The sequence below is a fragment of the Nothobranchius furzeri genome, chromosome 5 (assembly GCF_043380555.1).
Source record: "Nothobranchius furzeri strain GRZ-AD chromosome 5, NfurGRZ-RIMD1, whole genome shotgun sequence".
NCBI lineage: Eukaryota > Metazoa > Chordata > Actinopteri > Cyprinodontiformes > Nothobranchiidae > Nothobranchius > Nothobranchius furzeri.
Window position 1 is genome coordinate 66,540,197 of NC_091745.1, and position 20,678 is coordinate 66,560,874.

The 20,678-nt window shown below is 42.8% G+C and overlaps 1 protein-coding gene across 1 annotated transcript; it reads left to right on the top strand.

Moving 5' to 3' along the window:
- The first annotated feature begins 5,013 nt into the window (after window positions 1-5,013).
- Window positions 5,014-18,544, top strand: prdm1a (PR domain containing 1a, with ZNF domain). The gene is made up of 7 exons (XM_070551028.1): window positions 5,014-5,193; window positions 7,741-8,076; window positions 9,813-9,929; window positions 11,104-11,356; window positions 14,735-15,825; window positions 16,049-16,177; window positions 16,281-18,544. Exons 1-7 carry the CDS (start codon window positions 5,167-5,169, stop codon window positions 16,884-16,886), a joined length of 2,559 nt encoding a protein of 852 aa, XP_070407129.1. The 5' UTR covers window positions 5,014-5,166; the 3' UTR covers window positions 16,887-18,544.
- The last annotated feature ends 2,134 nt before the right edge of the window (window positions 18,545-20,678 follow it).

Here is a 20,678-nt window from a genome sequence, read left to right on the forward strand (position 1 = left end):
AACTTTCAAATTCTCAACTAAAATCTTCATTTTTTGGTTTGGGATTTATTTCTAGAGCATGTTTGGGGCTTGTTTACTTTGTTTTTTCTCTTTGTTTTGATCTTCTTGAGTCCTGCTGTACAGATAATCTCGGTTCAATTTCATTTTTCATTTCTTGGTTTGTTCGTTTTAATCTTTTTTTCTTGTTTCTCATTTACAATCTTTCACACATGCATTCATTTAGGTATTATATAGTTAATATATTTCTTTTAGAAGTTTCACACAGATTTTGTTTTTATGCCAAGTTATGCCTGTTTTATTACATTTTTGTAACGTTCTCAGTCTTTTACGAGAGTGTGGGGTTTCATTATTTGCTCTAAAATAATTTGAGGTTCTGATCTCACCTGCAGCCCCTAAAGCCCTTCACCAGCCTCTGTCCTCTTGTCATCTTCTTTCTTTTGTGTTTAAGATGGTAGAAAAAAATCCACAATATTTCATTTAAAAGTGGGGTTTTAGCAAAAAAATAAAAGCAGGTTTATAAATATACCCCGTGCTGAACTAACACAGACCCAGGAGGTCTTTGGGTTCTCTTTTGTCTCTTCTTCTTGTGTCCTGCAGGCATGCAAGCAGGCCCACTTACAGAAAAACACACATTTCGTCGTGACATCTGAGATTTTTCTGTTTAGATGTAAAATAACCATAAACAGCCTCCACCTATAGAGAGCTAACAGAATGCATGCATCTGAAAAACTGATATGATTTTGTTGAGTAAAAAAAGAACATCATGCTGTTGCAAAACAGTATTCCCTTTAGTTTTTGAAGAACCTGCACAGCAAGACACATACAGTAAGTGTCTGAAAGTGGAAAATAGAAGCAAAAATAAAGCTGTGATGCCAGTCAGGTTTTACCCTTGATTTGTGATGTTCACCTCTGGTTTTCCGGCTCTACCTTCAGCTGTTCTCAGATCCCAGCTCTGCTGCAGACAAACAAACACAAACCCCCTCATTACAGCTCACGGGACTGTGTGTGCCTTGGAAACATGCAGCCAAGAGCATGGCGTGTGCCTCATTTCATGCTTCTCATCAAATTGATGGCAGATGAGCTTCGAAGATGAACAAAGTTGTTTTATCTGTGTCGGGATTTTGTGTTTCTCCTCTTGAAAATAGATTTCAACTCTTTACAGACTCCGTATAATCAGTTTTTTGTACAGAGTACTGCTTAACCTCTCATATCGAGGTTCGGTGCTGCATCAGCAGACATCCCATCGCATCAGTTTTATGCTGCATTGGGTTCTGCAGTCAGCAAAGGGAAAAAACACTTCGTACATAAGTGACGGAAAAGGGCACTTTTGGCGTCAGGGGTCTGACGCGGAGGGTGGCTGACCAAGCGTTTGTTTTTGACGCGCTGGGAGTGAGAATGTGTTGCTCAGTGACAAGTCTTCAGGACTGTTTTCATGTGATTTAAAAAAAATCATCATTTAAAGGTGACATGTGTTAAATGCACCTTTTGTGGGTCACTACTAGTCTCTATGCACTTTTTCACACTGCAAACATGGAAAAACCTGTCCAACTATTCCGTCCATGTTTAGTTTCAAAAGGTTGCCATTAGTGATGTCACAAAAGGGGAATGAAGAATGGAGCCACCTCTCACGTGCAAGAGAGGATACGAGCCTCTCTCGAATATCGGAGCTTCTTTGCATATAGCAGCCTGAGTGTGGGATGAGTGGGCGTGGTCAGCTCCAACAGAGCCCTGAAATGGCTCATTCTGGAATGTACTGAAGGTCAAGAATAAAACTGCTGAAACCGCTTTATGTTAAAGGGACTTTTTGAACAGAACTTTGTACAAATATGTTGTATCCACCTTAGAGCTGTTACAGCTGAAGAAATGAACAATACTGAACGTTTTATAACTCCAAAAGACATTTTTTCCATTCTGTGTGCTTTTAATCAGGTTGTTTTGCACAAAGAGAAAACACTTGGTTGTTGAGCATCAACATGTCGGACAGCTGTGGGACAGATCTGCAGCTGTGTGTGTGTGCGTGTGTGTGTAGGGGTCGTCCGTTGGCAGGAAGCAGTAGGCAGCGAGTGATGTGGTCAGACCCTCTGTCACCACTGAGAGGAGAGAAAGAGTCCGGTGTCTCTGTCTTCTCGTCGTCTTCCTGTTGGTTGTTTTCTTTTCCTGATGATCGTTCCTCTTTGCAGGAAAATAAAACACGGATAACGTCCACTGATGGAGAGAATACTAAGCCGTTTGATAGAACGTTAGCTTTTTCAGTTTGGCATTGTGTTCCAGTTGGGATAAACTACAAAAAAACAGAAGTTTTTCTTCAAAGTTGAGGGTTTTCTGTTGTCTTTACTCAAATTTAATTAATAAATCTATTTACCGTGTCTCTGACGTACACTTCAGTAAATTAAACACCAAAATCAACTTCATGAGCAACGTTTAGATTTACACTGAACATTTCCATCTACTTTTCCTTTAGAAGAACGCATCCTGTTCATTGTCTCAGACAAATTTAACATTTTTGGTCAAACTTCAGAGGTCTGTCTGATTTATGTGAAGACAAAGATTGAGAGAAAATCTACGGAAAAAAGCCGAATGAAGGGTGAGTGGAAAATCACTTTTTGTAAATAAAACATGGAAATCAAAGGGAAGAAGGAGAGTAGCGGTGGCTGAGGGAGGTGGGTGAGTAGGAGGTAAATTGAGGTAACCGAGGGAACAATTAGATGGGAATTTCCAGTGTTAGTAAGAGAGTAAGCTTTTGTTATAACAGACTGAGAGATTAGAGCATTTTTATACTTTCTACTAAGTCCTGCACAAAACATGTTTGGAACATTTATACTGATGTTTGTGTCTGGGATGAGCGGGGAAGCATGAAGCTGCAGCAACGTGGAGACTTATAACATTTAAATGAAAGCTACACTGCAAAATTTGACTTTCAAGAAAACAAAATAAAGTCTAATTTTTGAGCCTTTCATTGTATTTTTAGTCTAAAATGATTTAAAAAAAAGAAGAAAAAAAAGAAAGAAATATTCTTAGATAGGATTCAAATTTTCTTGTTTTGAGTTAAAAAAAATCTTAAAAGGAGTTAATAAATCTAACCTTAGATTTTCTTTGCCAGTTTAAAGAATTCTGGCCTGGCAGCTTTTGCTTGGCCCATTGGTGATTTGTTTACTCAAAACAAGAAAATTCTAATCATATTCAATAACGCTTGCTGTTTTTCTAGATAAGACATTTTCTTTATAGATTAAAATAGGATAAAAATGTCTAAAAATTAGGGTTTCTTTTACTTTCTTGAAAATAAATTTTTGCAGTGATAAAAATAAAAATTTCTGCAAAAAAGGCTGCAAAAAAACAAATATAAAAAGAAAAGATTTAAGGATTGTTCATCTTTAGGAATTCCCCTCCATATCATATTATTATAATTTTTATGTCATTTAAAACGATAATAAATGACCAAATCATTCTAAGTGATAATAAATAAACTGGTGAGATTTAATCCCAACAGAAGAAAATTACTACTTATCAAAATAAGAACATTGAGAGAAAATCCTACTCACACCATCAAAAACTACAAATAATACTGGGACTTAATTGTTTGGTGTCTCATTTTTGGTGCCCCACACAACTCCAATAAAACATACTTCTAATCCTTCCACATATCCCTGTATAGGTCGGCGGTCCGGTCACGATAATCTAGAAGCATAATAAAAAAATTCAAACACAATGCAAACTGTCCATCGGGACATTTGGGACTTCTTCTTGCTCTAGGGTCTGACGGGAAAGTAGTTTGTTTATTTGTAATGTCGAAAAAGCACAAGGAGCTGTATAATTTTTCCTTTACGGTCTGTGAGAGGTTAATGTGCTCATTAGTTATCGTTTAAATAGATTAGAGCGTAAAGTGGTTAACGAGAAAACAAAAATGGTTAAAATGGAGCAAAGTCAAAGGTTTCCATGTAAAGGGTAGGATCAATTCCATTTTCATTTCCAATCAACAGGCTGAAGTTCTACAACAGGAAATAAAGAATAAAAGCCCAATCTAGAAGCTTTTGCACAACATCTTGAAAGTTGTTCAAACGTTGTCCCAGATGCATGATGGAAAACCACGAGGAGGACTTTATTAGAGCGGCACATGCCTGGGAGAACAACAGAGAATCCTCCTGTAATTCATCTGGCTGCAACTTGCTCATATTTTCAGTTTTTAATTAGAATAAATTACAGCTGGATATTTCATATTCTTGGCAGCATCCCTGCAAACAGTCAACATCGCATGGATGTGCAGATCATGTCTATGTTGAGTCTGTCTGTCCAGACCACGGCTGTTGGACGTCCAAACTAGGTCTTTGCACAGTGGTATACATCCCTGAATTACCCTGAAGTGTGTTTTTAAGTAGGTGAAAGAAAAACATAAATAAATACAGGATTATACAAAAAGGGACAGAAGGAGCGGTGATGAGGAAGAGGATCAAAGAGGAAGAGAAGGTTTTATTAAAGAGAGAAGAGCTTACCCCTGCAGTCAAGAACAGCAGAACGGTTCTGCCCCCCAGAGGCAGCGTGTGTGTGTGTGTGTGTGTATGTATGTGTGTGTGTGTGTGTGTGTGTGTGTGTGTGTGTGTGTGTGTGTGTGTGTGTGTGTGTGTGTGTGTGTGTGTGTGTGTGTGTGTGTGTGATGAGAGGGAAGTGTTGAGTCACTGTCACAGGATGTCCCTCTTTTCTTCACGATACACACACACACACACACACACACACACACACACACACACACATACATACAGTACTTATAGTACTGTACTTATCATTTACAATTATCTTCAGTTTGGTGAAAACTCAAAATTGTGTTTTCAGTCTCTCTGGCGCGTGCGTGTTTGTGTGTGTGTGAGTGTGTGTGTGTGTGTGTCATTGCCTTCAGGTGAAAGGCCTGGTGCTTCCTCTGAAGAGGCGGGCCTAAGAAGTTGTGGGTGTGGCCTAAAGATAGAGCAAGAAAGAGAGAGAGAGGGAGACTTTAGTGAGAGAGATGTTGATTTAGTCAGGCATTTGAAAACAGGACTCCAAGTGGATCACACACACACACACTCCTGCGCAGACCCACCAGAGTGGAGTATCAACACTTGGAGCGGGAGGGGAAGAACTGCACCTGTCCCACACACACACACTCACACTCCTGAGAGGATCTTGTTGGTCGTCCCTATGTGTGGATGGGACCAAAGTTATACGGTAAGCAGAAAATATCTCATTCATGCTTTTATCTTTCTTAACGTTATATTTTAACTTGCTTTCCTCTCATGTGTAAACTTTTAAAGGCAGCAGGTGAAAATCCAAAAATTCAGACTGAGTTTGCCAATTTTGGTGATTGTTTCTGTTTTTATGTGACGTTGATGGTCCAAGATATTAATGTTTAAACATTTCTGATGCTGGGGGTTTTTGTTTCACTTTTTCTTGCTTTTCTGTCCCAAAAACTTTAGGATTTAGTTTGATTTAGCAATTTTTGCCTTGCATTTGAGTTGCCTGAGCTTGGATTTCACACAGAAACATTTCTGTTTGGGGGTTTTGGTGGATATCACACACTTATTTTTGACTCGTTAACGTTGACATTACTTTTAAAGCCCTCTAACTTTGTGCAGAGTCAGCTTTTGTGTTTTCAGTTGGTCCAAATTCACTAGAAATGAATTGTTTCTTGCTTCTTGGTTTCACTATTAGTTTTCAGTGCTGCAGCTGTTATGCAAAGAGGATTCACTGTTTGGCTGAGAGCAGAAATGTTATGAAAAATAAAGAAAATGTTCTTTCATATTTGAATATTGTTTCATGTCCTTCATTGAAAAGACAAGCGGAGCAGAGAGCTGTTGTTTATCCCAGTCCTGAAGCTGCTGTTTGGGAGGAAGTGTGACACTTACTGGACTTTTATAAGTTATATAAGTCAAATGATGGATTTCAGGGAAGGTTGTATGATTTCAGTAAGATTTTATTAGCATTTGTTTCATTCAAATATTTTACTGACAGGTTTTACGGAAGTGAAATCAACTTTTTTACTTTTTAAATTTAAAGACTAGACGTTGTTGCCATGACTTCAATGGAATGAATTGTATCGTTGAGTTGTTGTGAGGAGATTTTGATGTGAAAATGTCATTTTAATACGTTTTGTCATCAGTTAAGAGTCGTTTTATCCTCAAGGAGCAACAGAAATGTCGCCTACAACTGGAATCAGTCGGATGTGAAATCATTTCTTTCTTGTGGCTTCAGAAAATTCAGCAGAGATGATTGTGGCCACTAAAGATTTGCTGCTTTCCGGTCGTCTGTGTGGGACAAGCAGGGTGTGTGTGTGTGTGTGTGTGTGTGTGTGTGTGTGGGGAGGGGGGGGGGGGAGATAGACTTGGGTGGGATCATGTTTGAAGTTTTGTTTGTGCTGCCGTGGCCCCCCAAATGGAAAAGTTTTGACGCTCCCTTTTCCTCATCGCTCCCCTTGTCCATTACCAACACACACACATATACGTGCACACACACACACACACATGAACTCGCACACTCCGGGAGTCGGGATGATTTGCCGGTTCCGCTGCTGTGCCACTCTGCTTCCAATTTTAGCTTCATTCAGACACAGACAGCATTTCCTTCCTCTCCAACCCCAGGGAGATGCAGGCAGGCGGGGGGGGGGGGGGGGGGGGGGGGGGCATGGGAAATGTTACGTCTCTGCAGCCTGAGTAAACTCACCTTGTTTTTGAATAAATACAAGCTGAAAACAATAAAGAAAATCACTTTTAGTGTCAGCAGGAAAAAAGATTTGACTGAAAATCCCCATAGGAAGACTCCTGTGAGCTGTACGTCGTTTCTTCCTGAATACAGAAATCTACTTAACAAAAACTTTTACACCAGATTGTTGATTATGGTAGAATTTTTAAGTGTTTTACAATCACAAAACTTCCAAAAATGCTCTGAATCCTTTGCTAAGCAAAAACAAGTTCGTCATTTCATTAACAAACGTTCCTCAGCTGCAGTTTGATTCTATTTGACTCATTTCATCAGTAATTTTCTGTAAAAGAACAAAAGATTTACTGTGATATTTTTTTATCACAACTAAACATTTAACAAAGAAACAGATCAGAACAACTAAAGGAAGAGTTTGGAGAGTTCTGCTAAAAATGAATTCAAATTTGATGAATGAATGACTGAATGAATGGATGACTCTTCTGTTTCCTAAATGAGTCTAAATGGTTGAGAAGTGTACTGCCTCTTCCTGTGTGTGTGTGTGTGTGTGTGTGTGTGTGTGTGTGTGTGTGTGTGTGTGTGTGTGTGTGTGTGTGTGTGTGTGTGACAGACACTGTGTTAGTCAGCCCCCCCCCCCCTCATTGAGTCACCACATAATAATCAAAGATCTTCCTCTCCTCTTTGTCTCTCCTCATCTCTGTGTTTTATCTTGTTTCACTCTAATCTCTTTCTTCCCTCGTTTTATTTCTTATCTCTTCCCACATCCTTGTATTCTAATCTTTTGCGCTCTGCCTGTTTTTTCTTCTATCCTTCATGTTTTCTTTACTTTTCTTTTATCGTCTGTTCTGTACTTTTCTGAGCCTAACTGTTATGCTTCCTTTCCTCATTTTTCCAAACTTTTTGTTGTTTTTTTAGAACTTTTCCTTTTTATTCTCTCCTACAGCTTCTTTATGCATGTTTCCTTGCAACTATTTATCTTTTTACTTATTTATGACTTTCCTTTTCTTAGAAATGAACAAAAACAAATGAAAACTCTCTTCTCCCACTCCCTTCTATCCCCAGGCGACCTCTCATAGCTCGGCCATGTTGACCAGTGAGGGGGCGCACATCATGGAGCAGGATGACACAACCCACGGCACCAAGATGGCCTCTACAGCCACCAGCGCTGGCTCTGATGGAGCCGAGACCATGACTGACACCGACTTGGACATGGAGATGGAGATGGAGGTGGACATGACACAATGGACAGAGAAGGAGTTTGAGGAGAAGTGCACATATATCGTGAAAGACACGCCGTTGGAGGCGGGGTCAGACGGTGACGCTGTGATGACATCAACAAGGGCCGAGGCGTCGCTGCCCAGGAACCTGGTTTTTAAAAACCTGGCAGGCAGCAAGGAGGTCAGACTAATACACACACACACACACACACACACACACACACACACACACACAGGCAGACATGTAAACTTTCTCCACACTCATTGGTTTTCACACACTCTCAGGCAGAGAAAGCCTTCTAACGCGTGAGTCAGACACAGGTCATGTAATGAAGAGGGGGTCGTGTCTTGTTGTAAAGTTTCGCACACACAAAGGAATGTGTGTGTTGTGGGGGGGGTTGAAGAACGCCCACAGCAGAATTTACACACAAACACTCTCAGAGACCGTTTCATCATCTTGAATCCGACCATGATAACTCATTTATCATCCGAGAAAATAATGATGGGGTTTGATCTTGAATGCTGTCATGTCCTTCTAGACTGAAATACCCACCTCAGCAAGTAGGGGGCGCAGGTCGACATCCCAACAAACAGTTTAGGGCTACTTGGTCATCAGAAGACAGCTCTGTGACAAAGTCGCAGCAGTTTTATGTGAATTTTGCAACTTATTTGTGGTGAATTATTACTGCATAAAGCCGCCTCCGGCTTTAATTTTCCTCATTAACTCACATTCAGTCACTGTGACTTTTTTATTTCAAACATAAAATGTTAAGATTTTTTTTGGCTCATGATCAATCTGAATGTGAAAAAGTCAAAGTGCCAGACAGTCAAAGGTCGAAGGTGAGGCGAGGGAGTTCACACGATCAAAACTCTTAATCAGAATTTCTTTTCTTCGGCCCAGCGATGCTTAACATCCACGTTTGAAGTGATTTTCCCATTTTTTGTTACAACTTTGACCTCAGCGTTCATGCTTTTGACATTTTCACACAATTAAATAAATGCTGCAGAACCCCTGCGTCCTCGGCTACATCCGGTGTTTTTCCGAGGCCTTTGAGCTAGGAAAAAAATGTGCATGATTGCAGGTCAAAAGGTTGCATCTTTGTCAATGTTGATTGTGTGAATTTGTCAGTAAAATGGTGCGATCTTATAGATTTTCTCATCAGTGGCTTATCAACGGGGAACTGAGGCAAGCAGGTGAGGAAGAGGAGGAGGGTGAGCTGATATCAGGAGAGGAAGAAAAGAGAAAATGATCAAAGAAAACTTCCTTTAGAGTTTGGTAAAATAAAAAAGTTGAGTTTAATACATCAGGAAAGGGTTTGAGGACACACACACTGGTACACCCTCGTGTCTGGTCCTGTGGAGGGAAAAGAGGAAAGGGGGATTTCCCACATCTTCCAGGGAGCAAGGGGGTTTGGGAAAGACGTGTGTTTGCGTGGGTTTAGCATGAAGAAAATGTGTGTGTTGTTTCCCTTCCATCCATGGCTGCAGTTGCCACATAATCCTTCACTTTTCTCCCCTTCGGCCTCTTGTTCTCTGATTAAATCACACCACAGAGGAAGGAAAACAAGAAAAGATTACTCTTTAACGTTTTCCCCTGAAGCGTCTGAAGTGGCGGTGGTTTTGGTTTGATGTGGCGACCACTGGAGGCGCGACGAGATTTTACACGCTTTTGTCACTCAAATGAACACATGATTGAAAAGAGGTGAAGTGTGTCGCTCCTTTGTTAGCCATCATGATGTTTGCCAGCAGCTTGGTTGTGATTCTGGGTTTGAAATAAGGCCTGATGAGATGCGTCAGTGATGAATGTGCACAAGAATCACTCAACACACCCAAATTCTGGGCCACGCAATTTACAATTCTACTTTAGGTTGCTGAATTTCTTACACCGTGTGTGTGTGTGTGCGTGACTTCTTGCAGGCCGGCGTGTGCAGCAGGGAGTACATCCCCAAAGGAACTCGCTTTGGTCCCCTGGTGGGCGAGATCTATACAGCTGACAGCGTCCCCAAAGACGCAAACCGCAAGTACTTCTGGAGGGTGAGTAAACACTTTCAACACACACTCGCGACATTTCCTCAGAAGCCGGAGGGACCCTTTCCTGTGACGTCACACGCGTCTAAAATCAGTCAGTTGAGCAGGAAACTGGGCTTGCTGGTTTTGTTCTATGCTTGTGCGTGCGTGCGTGCGTGTGTGTGTGTGTGTGTGTGTGTGTGCGTGTGTGCGTGTGTGTGTGTGTGTGTGTGTGTGTGTGTGTGTGTGTGTGTGTGTGTGTGTGTGTGTGTGTGTGTGTGTGTGTGTGTGTGTGTGTGTGTACGAGAAAAAGAACCAGGGATGTGATGTCACCTTCACACAAATAACATGTCACACATGTTCCTGTAAGTCAGCACGCACTTACACTGGGTTTAAACACACTTCGTCACTACCGGTAACTGAGACAGCACACGTCTGTGTGTGTGTGTGTGTGTGTGTGTGTGTGTGTGTGTGTGTGTGTGTGTGTTGTAGGTTTGACTTGTACTAAAAGAAGTAACCACAGGCAGAAACTAAGTCATTAGTGTTCCATTCATGCTCATACCTGACTTTCTCACACATGAAGAGAAACGAGAGACGAACATAGAGGAAGAGTAAAAAAGACGCACACGGGAGGGTAGAAAACAAGTTGAACCTTCCTTTCCATTTTCAATATAAAAGAGGATGTCCTCTCATCTCTGTGAGACTGTGACTTCTGTGACTTGCTGAAGATGACGAGGACAAAGACAGGGATGTGGTAAGACACAGAAAAGATGAAGTGAGGCAAAATCAGATTAAAAAAACATCATATTGATGTTTATTATCTTTATTTTGATTTTGTTTTAATATTTATCACAGTGAATCAGTCAGAATTATTTATAGGAACTTTTAATCAAATAAATGTATTTTATTTTTAATTAGGATGTGTTTCATTTTAGGTAACTTTTAAAATTCTAATTTAATTTAATTTTATTTTTTTGACGAATCAACTTCAAAACTACATTTTTAAAACACTTGAAAACACTTTTCCGATCACCTGGTTAGTTGCATTGGTTCCTGATCCAATCCAATTTGTGTAATTTCAAGTTCTAATTTCCCTCACATTTATAAGAAACACTGCAAAAATGGTGTTTTCTTTCTTTTGAACGCACTAAGAGGTCAAATCTGTCATTCAGTCGTAACAAATCTCATCCTTTCATTCCAGATCTACGTGGACGGCGAGTTTCACCACTTTGTGGACGGTCTGGATGAGACCCGCTCTAACTGGATGCGGTACGTGAACCCGGCTCACTCCGCAGCAGAGCAGAACCTGGCGGCGTGTCAGAACGGCATGGAGATTTACTTCTACACTGTGAAGCCCGTCCCTGCTGGTGCCGAGCTGCTCGTCTGGTACTGCCACGACTTCGCCCGACGCCTGAGATACCCGCCGTCTGGGGAGCTGATGATGCAGAAACTAAGTGAGTTGATGAAGTTGTTATTCACTCGTTCACAACCAGTGAGGCTGAGGGGGTCATTGGAAGGTGTGGAACATGTCATTGTAGTGGAGAAAGAAGAAAAATGACAAACTTTCATGAACAGCAAACTCATCAATAGGCTGTTTGCATGCATGCATGCGTGCGTGCGTGCGTGTGTGTGTGTGTGTGTGTGTGTGTGTGTGTGTGTGTCTGTGTGTGCGTGCGTGCGTGCGTGCGTGTGTGTGTGTGTGTGTGTGTGTGTGTGTGTGTGTGTGCGCGCGTGTCCTGTCACCGCTCTTAAAGCCTAACAGTGTTTTTTAGTGTAGCTATGTCTCCTTCCGCTCAGTGTTACCCTATCATTATCTCTCTCTCTCTCTCTCTCTCTCTCTCTTACACACACAAGCACACACACACACACACACACACGCTCACAGTACACGACCAACGACCTTTCATCTCTGTCAGTGCCATCGTTGTATGTGTGTGTGTGTGTGTGTGTGTGTGTGTGTGTGTGTGTGTGTGTGTGTGTGTGTGTGTGTGTGTGTGTGTGTGTGTGTGTGTGTGTGCGTGCCAGTGACAGTGTAATTACACACAGAGGTATATGGCCCCTAATGCCACAGTCTTACATACTTAAAGACCCGCTTTTAACATAAAAGCTCACACACAACCTTACTCAACCTCAACAAAAGCAGCAGAGACGGAGTGTGTTTGCTCCACTTCGTGTCTTCATTAAGCTTTTTTTATGGGGACGACGTCTTTTCTAGATTCACTAAGAAATCTACAGTCCCCCCACCCAACTCCACACACCGGCTCACTCATGACACGGCACTTATCCACTCTGGTCGAGCAGATCAAAGAGAGAGAGAGGGAAACAAAAGGAGAACAGAGGGAGCTGAGAGCTTTCCAGGTGTGACTGCAGGCTAATAGCAGTTTTAAGGTGGCAGAGGAACTGCTACACCCAGCCAGAGTGGCTCCACTGCCCAGGGAAAAATGCGCATGACCTGGGGGAGAAAGGCACACGGGGTCCCCACCCCCGTAGCTCCCCATCTCAGCACATTGTGTACAATCTATACGAGTTGTCTTTAATTAGCCTCATCTGTCATTTGAGCCCCGCAGGCTTCTGCCGACCCGCCACGGAGTTTAAAATGGATTTGTACCTGGATTTGAGCTGCACTTTTGTCTTCAGGGCCAAGAGAGCTTTGAGTCTCGAGACCTTTTTCTTTCTCGGCTTTATGTATTCATTTTCCCTGAATGACTGTGACGACTGACTGTTGGGCTGGATCGCAGGTTAGCCCTTTTAGCAGAGTCAGAAACAATGTCATTAGCTGAGTAAAACCAAGAAAACCACAATCTTTCTAACTAAGGAACGTTAAACTGAAGCTCTGTTAAAGGGCAAAAGGTAAAAAGACCAGAAGGTTTAAACGTTTAACCATCATTTATGTTAAATGTTTCACATTCAGATTTTGGATTTTTCCTGATTAAGAACAAACACAATCCACGAATGTCACCAAAAACCAATGTTAAACAGATAAAAACACAAATATAAAAATGTGACCCGAGTCCTAAAGGGGGTGTCTGGACCAGCTGACTTCCTGTGTGGTTCCAGAGAAGGTGGGACAACAACTGTTGCCTGTGTTTGTCTTTATTCTAGAGCTCTTTCCAGTGCACTCATTGCAAAACCAGACTTGTGCGCCAACGAGCACGATGACTGAGCGTGCACCTCCCTCACTTTCTCCTCTCTCCTCCTATCTTGATCTTTTAGTTTTGGTCATTGTGCAATTTCTGTTTCAACTTTTAGCACTCGAGAGCACCTGTCATCCATCTGAGCGTTCAAAGATCCTCGGGGCGTACCGACGTAAAAAACACTCTCTAGGACCGAAAGTAGAGCAGCATACCGATGCATTAACGCCCTCCTTTTGGTCTCTAACACAAGCGCAGCGCTTGTGTGTCTTTGTGTGTCAGCGTTGGGCAATAACCCTGATGTATTTGCCACTTAAAGGAGACCAGAAAGGAGGTGCAGGGGGGCAGGCAGAGCTGCACCTCCTACCCACTACATTGACTACTTGAACTTCCTGGCAGAAGGGCCGTGTTGACAGATTGATATCTCCAAGATGTCGGTCATGTTTGTTTTCTGGAGAAGGGATGGAGGGAGGAGGAAGAAGAGGAGGAGGAAGGCTAACTGATAACCTTAGTGTTTACACACCGCCGTTATAGTACTGACGAAAGGGTCACTGGCTGTGTGTGTGTGTGTGTGTGTGTGTGTGTGTGTGTGTGTGTGTGTGTGTGAGTGAGTGAGTGAGTGAGTGAGTGTGAATGAGTGAGTGAGGGTGAAATGGAAGGGAGAGAAGCAAACATGGTGAATTCAGGATTCTCTCTCTCTCTCTCTCTCTCTCTCTCTCTCTCTCTCTCTCTCTCTCTCTCTCTCTCTCTCTCTCTCTCTCTCTCTCTCTCTCTCTCTCTCTCTCTCTCTCTCTCTCTCTCTCTCTCTCTCTCTCTCTCTCTCTCTCTCTCTCTCTCTCTCTCTCTCTCTCTCTCTCTCTCTCTCTCTCTCTCACATACACACGCACACTCCCCTCTAGGCGACCTCGTGGTAGAGTTGACTGGGCAGTAAAGGAGCTTATAGATAATAGACGGCTGCATTTTAAGGCTCGTCTGCGGCAATTAACCAGCCGAGATGTGCAGCCGACTGACATCCTGGGGCTTTAAGAATGTGTGTGAGCTCTCGCCCTAATCCACTCTTTCATCATGGAGGGAAGACAGTAGGTGTGAGTGACTAGGGAGGGAAGCTCTCTAATTTCCCCTTTGACCTGGAAACAATAGCAAAAAAAACGGCCGAGTACAAGCTTGATCAGAAGTGTGTTCGAGTTGTCCGAAAGAGGAAGAGTCAACAAATCAGACTGAAGCCTTTGTCTCCAGGCGCCTCCGTGTGTGTACCTTGTCACATGGTGTGGGTGTGTTTGTGTGTGTTTGGGGAGGGCAGGTGGAGGCCAAGCTTTTTTTTTTTTATTTTTCTCCTGAAGATATCTTCAGCAGGAAACCCTCCATCAGCCCTGTCTGTCTGCCTGCCACCATTCTGATTTTATCTGGATTTTATAGGCATCACAAGCACCACACACACAACGCCTAGAGGCAGATGTCACGCCTCACTTCCTGTCTTGTGCTTCTTTCCTTGCCCTTCACCCTCATTCATCAATGGTGTCAAACTAATTAGCCCTCTGAGTTACTTATGGTGTTCCCTAACACTGAGCCAGTCTAACTTAAACCAGAGTACCGTCGCTTTCTCTAAAGACTTCTGTGGTCAAACCTTGTATACCGTGTAGGCTTTCCCCCCTCGTATTATGAAAAGATGCTGATTTTGTATTTTTCTTGGTGTCTTTCCAGAGCAGTCCCTTTTGGAGGTTAAGCAGCAACAGGTGGACCGAGTGGACAGCTTGGTCGAAGCCTCCAGCCCGTCTCCTGTCGCAGCAACCCTCAGCCCACCCAAGAGGGAACACAGTGTCCTTTCCATCTTGCGCGGTACCAACTGCACATCGTCCACTTTGCCTAACAAAAGGGAGCCCAGCCGCCCATTTCCCACCCGGCCACGCTGTGCCGACAGCCCAGAGCGCCCCCTGTACCCCCGCGCCATCTACCCGACCATGACACCCCATATTCACTTGCCAGAAAACCTCCTCAGCCACAAACCCAGTCAGCTTGTTTACCCCATAACTCATTCCCCTTGCAAACCATCTTCAGCCACACCTAGTCCGTCTGTCAGAAGCAGTCCAGACAGCAGTCCTCACCGTAGCCCTTCTGGTCCGGCACCACCAGCTTCTTTCTACCCCACTGGGCTAGGTTCTTACCCCAGTTATTCCCCACCGTCTGCCCCGCTGTCCTCACCATTCTACGCTCCAGGGACCCCTTACTCACGTTACATCCTACCACATCCCTACCCTCTACCAGGTGGAAACGTCCCTGCTGGTGGAGGAATATTTCCTCGAATCTACCCCCTTTACAGCAGTCTCTTATCCTCGCATGTGCCCCTCCTGCCCTCTGACCCAGCAGCTAGGCGCTTCCTTGTGCCTGAACCGGTGCACCCCACTTCTATCTCTGCCCACAGAGACTTTCTCCTTCCGGGGCCCACCAGTGCCTTCTCAGCCGCCACCACTCTGAAAGACAAAGCGGGACCTCACCACCCTTATCCTGGGCACCTCCACCCACACGGACCAGCCCACGCTCCCTCCAGTGGCTCGCCAACTGCTGGCACAGCACCTCCCAGCGAACAGGTGCCAACTAAGCCTACCTCAGCCCTGCTGGGCAACTCTAATGAACATCACTCTGATGAAGAGGCTGTTAACCTGACCAAAGTAAAACGTGGAGCGGGGTCAGCGGGCTACAAGGCACTGCCGTACCCACTGAAGAAGCAGAATGGCAAAATCAAGTATGAGTGCAACGTGTGCAGCAAGACCTTTGGGCAGCTGTCAAACCTGAAGGTGAGACTTGGAAGGTGTTCCAGCATAATGTCTGCTTGTGTAATTGATGTCTTTATTGTCATCCTTGTGCTCTGTGAGGACTGCAGCGTAATCAGTAGGCAGCAGGGCGGGTCTGTGGTACCCGGAGGGGCAAGAAGTGCCTCCAGATGTTTCTACATTAAACATGAATCAAGATTATTATCTGAAAAGGATTAAAATGTTGTTTTTACTCCTTGTCATGCAGGTTCACCTTCGAGTGCATAGCGGAGAGAGGCCGTTCAAATGCCAGACCTGCAGCAAAGGTTTCACTCAGCTCGCTCATCTGCAAAAACACTACCTGGTCCACACCGGGGAGAAGCCACACGAGTGTCAGGTAGGAAATATCCATGCAGATCAGCTGATTCATTATGGGATGAGGTTTTTAGCTCACATGTCTACAAGCCGCTGATACCATTTCATTTCATCTCCTCTTCCAGGTGTGTCACAAACGCTTCAGCAGCACCAGCAACCTGAAAACCCACCTGCGCCTCCACTCAGGGGAGAAGCCTTATCACTGCAAACTCTGCCCAGCTAAGTTCACGCAGTTCGTCCACCTCAAGCTGCACAAGCGCCTCCACTCCCGTGAGCGCCCACACAAGTGTCCCCACTGCCACCATCACTACATCCACCTGTGCAGCCTCCGGCTCCACGTGAAGGGTTACTGCCTGGCGGCGAACTCTGGCTCAGGCAGCCCAAATGTTTCCAGCCAGGCTTCTTTGGAGGAGATCCACCGCGCCAACGAGGAGATTGAGCGCTTTGACATCAGCGAGCACGCCGAGCGACTGGAGCAGCTGCAGGGAGGGGTGGAGATGGACTCCATGTTGGAGAAGCAGGTGTTGGGGATGCTGTGGCAGGAAACCGACCTTAAGTCTCCCCAGTTCCATGCGTACCACAACAGCAGTGCCACAGAGCTCCTGTCGGCAGGTTTTGGCGCGTACGACTCTCCCAATGAGACATCGGTCATCAAGATGCGACACAGCAGCCCCATTCCACCACTTCCTCCCAAGATTACCGTCAAGCTGGAGTCGGAGGATCATGCCTAAACGACCTTTCATGTACCAGAGACAGATTTGAGACTGCATGGTGGACTTGTTGCCAGGAGCAACAGCTGTACATGAATAATTACTAGGTTGTCATAGTGACATCACTATGTTTTCAACCTATCAGGAACTCGCATACTCAGGGCTGCAAGAGACACTGTCCCATGACTACTCAGTGATTCTTATACTTAGACAATCACCTAACGAGGTTTTACCTGTAATTAATATAATTCTGTCGTCTTTAATATTCTTGTCTGATGTTGAAAAGTTTTAGTTTTTGATAAATTAGCAGTTTGTATAATCTAATTTATTCTACTTTCTATTTTGTGGTTTGAAAAGCAATAAGTGGAGTGGATGTATGTTGGATGGGGTGAAGACGTGAGAAAATATTCTGTTGATGTGCTTTTTTTGTTGTTGTTGACTCTGTAAATAATTCCCTTTGCCCATATTTATCTTGGCACCTCTGTTTGGTAGAAGTGGGGGTGTCCATTCATCAGGGTTTTGCCTTTTTCAACATTTTGAAAAAAATTAACAAAGTCGCAGGTTGAAATACTAGAAAAATTTCCAGATACGGCACATAAATTTGCTTCAACCTTCCTTGTTAGCTTTCCTGAAGTTTCGTGTTTTTCTGATGCTCTTTTTCTATTTAAATGAAACAAAGAGGACATTCTCTTTTTGTAGATTTTTCACAACAGTTACCTCAGTGTGTATGTGATGATGATGATGATGTGTGTGTTTAAATGAATAGCTGAAGGTGGGATTTTTCTATTTATTTTTTTCTACTTGAAGAAAAAACCAAACTGAACTGGAACGCAGCTCTTCACGTGGTCCACAGGAGCAGCGCGGCGCGGCCCGCTCCACATGTAGCACATAACGGACCCAGGAAGCTGGTTAGCCTGGTTTGTCCTCTCTTCTTCCTCCTTTTATGTTTATTTCTCTCTCTGTGTGTGTGTGTGTGTGTGTGTGTGTGTGTGTGTGTGTGTGTGTGTGTGTGTGTGTGTGTGTGTGTGTGTGTGTGTGAGTGAACTAATTTGGAGATTTACGCTAGAGGCTAGAAACCAAAGTTCACTTGGCTATAATTTTAAATCCACACAAAGACAAAACAAAACATTCAAAAGGGAAAACTTTGAAAAAGGGAATGAGAAGTAAAAGGGATTAAATGCAGAAGAAAGGAAGATTAACTTTCTGGATGTGATGAAGTGTTTGCTCTTTAGCTCTGGGATCCAGTTTTGTATATATATTTTATTTTGTCGTTGCTATTTGTAACAGCCCCATTCATCCGCTGCCTTGTTAAGAACACCTAAGCACCTCGGCCCTCTCTTATGCACTGCCTCCCACCTCTATCTTTATGTCTTTAGGGCCGAAGCTGGTATCATTTACACTGTGTCCAATATCTCTGAAACTGGTCAAAACTGCATTAAGACAACTGTGATTTTCTGTAGCAGTTGTACATCAACAACTCAGAAGTTTTCTTTCTTTTCTCTGTTTTATTATTTGTTTTAGTGTTTGACCAAAGCATCTTTTTCTCTCCCTCTGGTCGGAGCTGTTACCTCCAGAGGAGAATCCTTAGTAAAACTCTTTGTTTACATTCTGGTTTACAAAATTATTTATGTGCAACAATGTCAAAGTGTAAATTATGATATAAATGTTCACTGCTCTGATCTAAGCCCCTGTGTGCTTTTTTGTTTGACTCTTTTGAATTAGTGTTTAAAATCAGTTTGTGGAAATAGGTAGAATTTAAATGAAAATAAATAGAAGGACTGCATGGTGGTGCAGTTGTTAGCACTGTTGCCTCGCAGCACGATGGTTGCACGTTCGAAACTCGGCTACAGCCTTTCTGCGTGGAGTTGCGTGTTCTCCCCATGCATGCGTGGGTTTCCTCCAGGTACTCCGGTTTCCCCCACAGATCACAACATGCCCTGTAGGTTATAAATTGTAAGTCGCTTTGGATAAAAGCGCCTGTCAAATAAATAAACATAAACATAATAAACATAAGGGATGTCCAATATTATCGGTCTTGCGATATTGGTCGATATTGGCATAAAAATGTAATATCGGGAAATATCGGTACCCATCCAGCTTTTAGATACCATCTTTTCTCTCTCAAAATTTCTAAATATTACAGATCTGAGGTTTATTTTTTGAGTTATTTTAGTTTTATTTGGCACAACTTGTGAATAATTATGAATTATCTCTGTGTAGAGAGGATCTGCTGTCCTTAACATGTAGCGTTGGGTTGCTAGCAAACTACTAAAACTACTATACAAGAATCTTTCCCCAAAGCTTTCTTTTTATAACTGAAGATCTTTATAAATGTTTTATCTGCATAATCAGCGTAACTACAATAAACAGAAACTAATAAAATCATTACTTACTATTACACACATCTTAACGTCACACTTAGCAATTAGCTTCACCTAGCCTGTGTATGCTGCTTACATTCTATCAACTAAGTAACGTTAACACAAGCCCAAACATTCCCTATAACCCAATGATAGTTACAAAGTCAAAATTTCTCCAAGGCACAAAAGTAAAAAGCAAAATTACTGTGTTCGTGAGTTGTAAACTCCAGTAACGCAGGAAAGGGAAACTACGTATGAGAGGACTGCGTTGAGAGCGCTCACTCTGTTTTGCACAATATAACAAAGATAGTTTGTAAAAGCAATGTCTCACTTTGATCAATTTTCAAAACCTGAAACATGTTTTTAAACATGACTTTACTTGTACTATTTATTAACTTTTTTTCTATCATGAACTCAATAATGATCTTTGGCCTAAAAGCGTCACAGACCATTAGTCAGTGTTATCTCTGGGAGAATTTCATTCAGCTGCTGTTGGAGACAAATTAAACATGATGCTTTTTCATATTACTAACTTACATTGAAGTAGTTGCAATTTTGCTCAGATAATGTTTAAAGCTTACGCATGCATGATAGGGGATTTGTGATGTTGACATCCTAAATGATGTCTTTATTTATTTATTTATTCGTTAGAGGGGACCCCATATATGTCGGTATTGGTTTATACTGGTATCGGAAATTACGAGTTAGACAATATCGGATGTCAATAAAAAAGCCAATATTGAGCATCCCTAATAACAGTTTTGTTGGATTTTGTTGGTGTATCATCTACATGTTTGGAGGCACTCACTGAATTGTTGTGTAACATTTTAAAGAGGAAGTTCACTGGGAAACTTTTTTTTTTATGATTGGCCACTCCAAGTTTCACATGCAGGTTAAATTTAAAACTAGTCTTCTAGCCTGATTTCTTGCATTAGCCATTGCTGAAAACAGACAGGGAAACACTTGTATTAGAAACATCAGTCAGATCTGCATCGCACTGTAGTTTAATATTCATGGACTCACCCATCTTGACTCGCGAAAGGGAATACTGTTGTTGGTTTAGCCTCCAGGAGAGAGCAGAGCACGTCTCGAGTAGTAGAAGCTAACCGTTAGCATTAGTAACTCAACCACATGGTAGAACTCCATCAAGGTTGTGTTATTTGTGGAGCTAAAACATCAACGTTGCAGAGCAAATGGGATCAGTGGTAGTGTTGTGTTGCTGTTATCCAATCAGAGGAGATATGTCTGAATATTAAGAAGAATAAATAATACAACTTTAAATCCTGGCCCCTACTCGTCTGACTTTGACTTCCTGAAAACAGGAGCAGTAGAGCTCCCCCCCCCCCCCCCCCTTAAAATTTGTAAAATGACTCAAAGATGGTTTTCCCAATTCAATTCTAATTATTTTAGTTCCCTTAGATTCATTTATATTCAAAAATATTTCTAAAGTCGT

What these genes read in the sequence shown, in the direction of transcription:
- prdm1a (XM_070551028.1), top strand. Translation starts at nt 5,167, where the DNA reads ATGTGTGGATGGGACCAAAGTTATACG. An exon ending in ACCTGGCAGGCAGCAAGGAG is followed by an intron (nt 8,077 to 9,812) that starts GTCAGACTAATA and finishes GACTTCTTGCAG; the next exon opens with GCCGGCGTGTGCAGCAGGGA. An exon ending in ACCGCAAGTACTTCTGGAGG is followed by an intron (nt 9,930 to 11,103) that starts GTGAGTAAACAC and finishes CTTTCATTCCAG; the next exon opens with ATCTACGTGGACGGCGAGTT.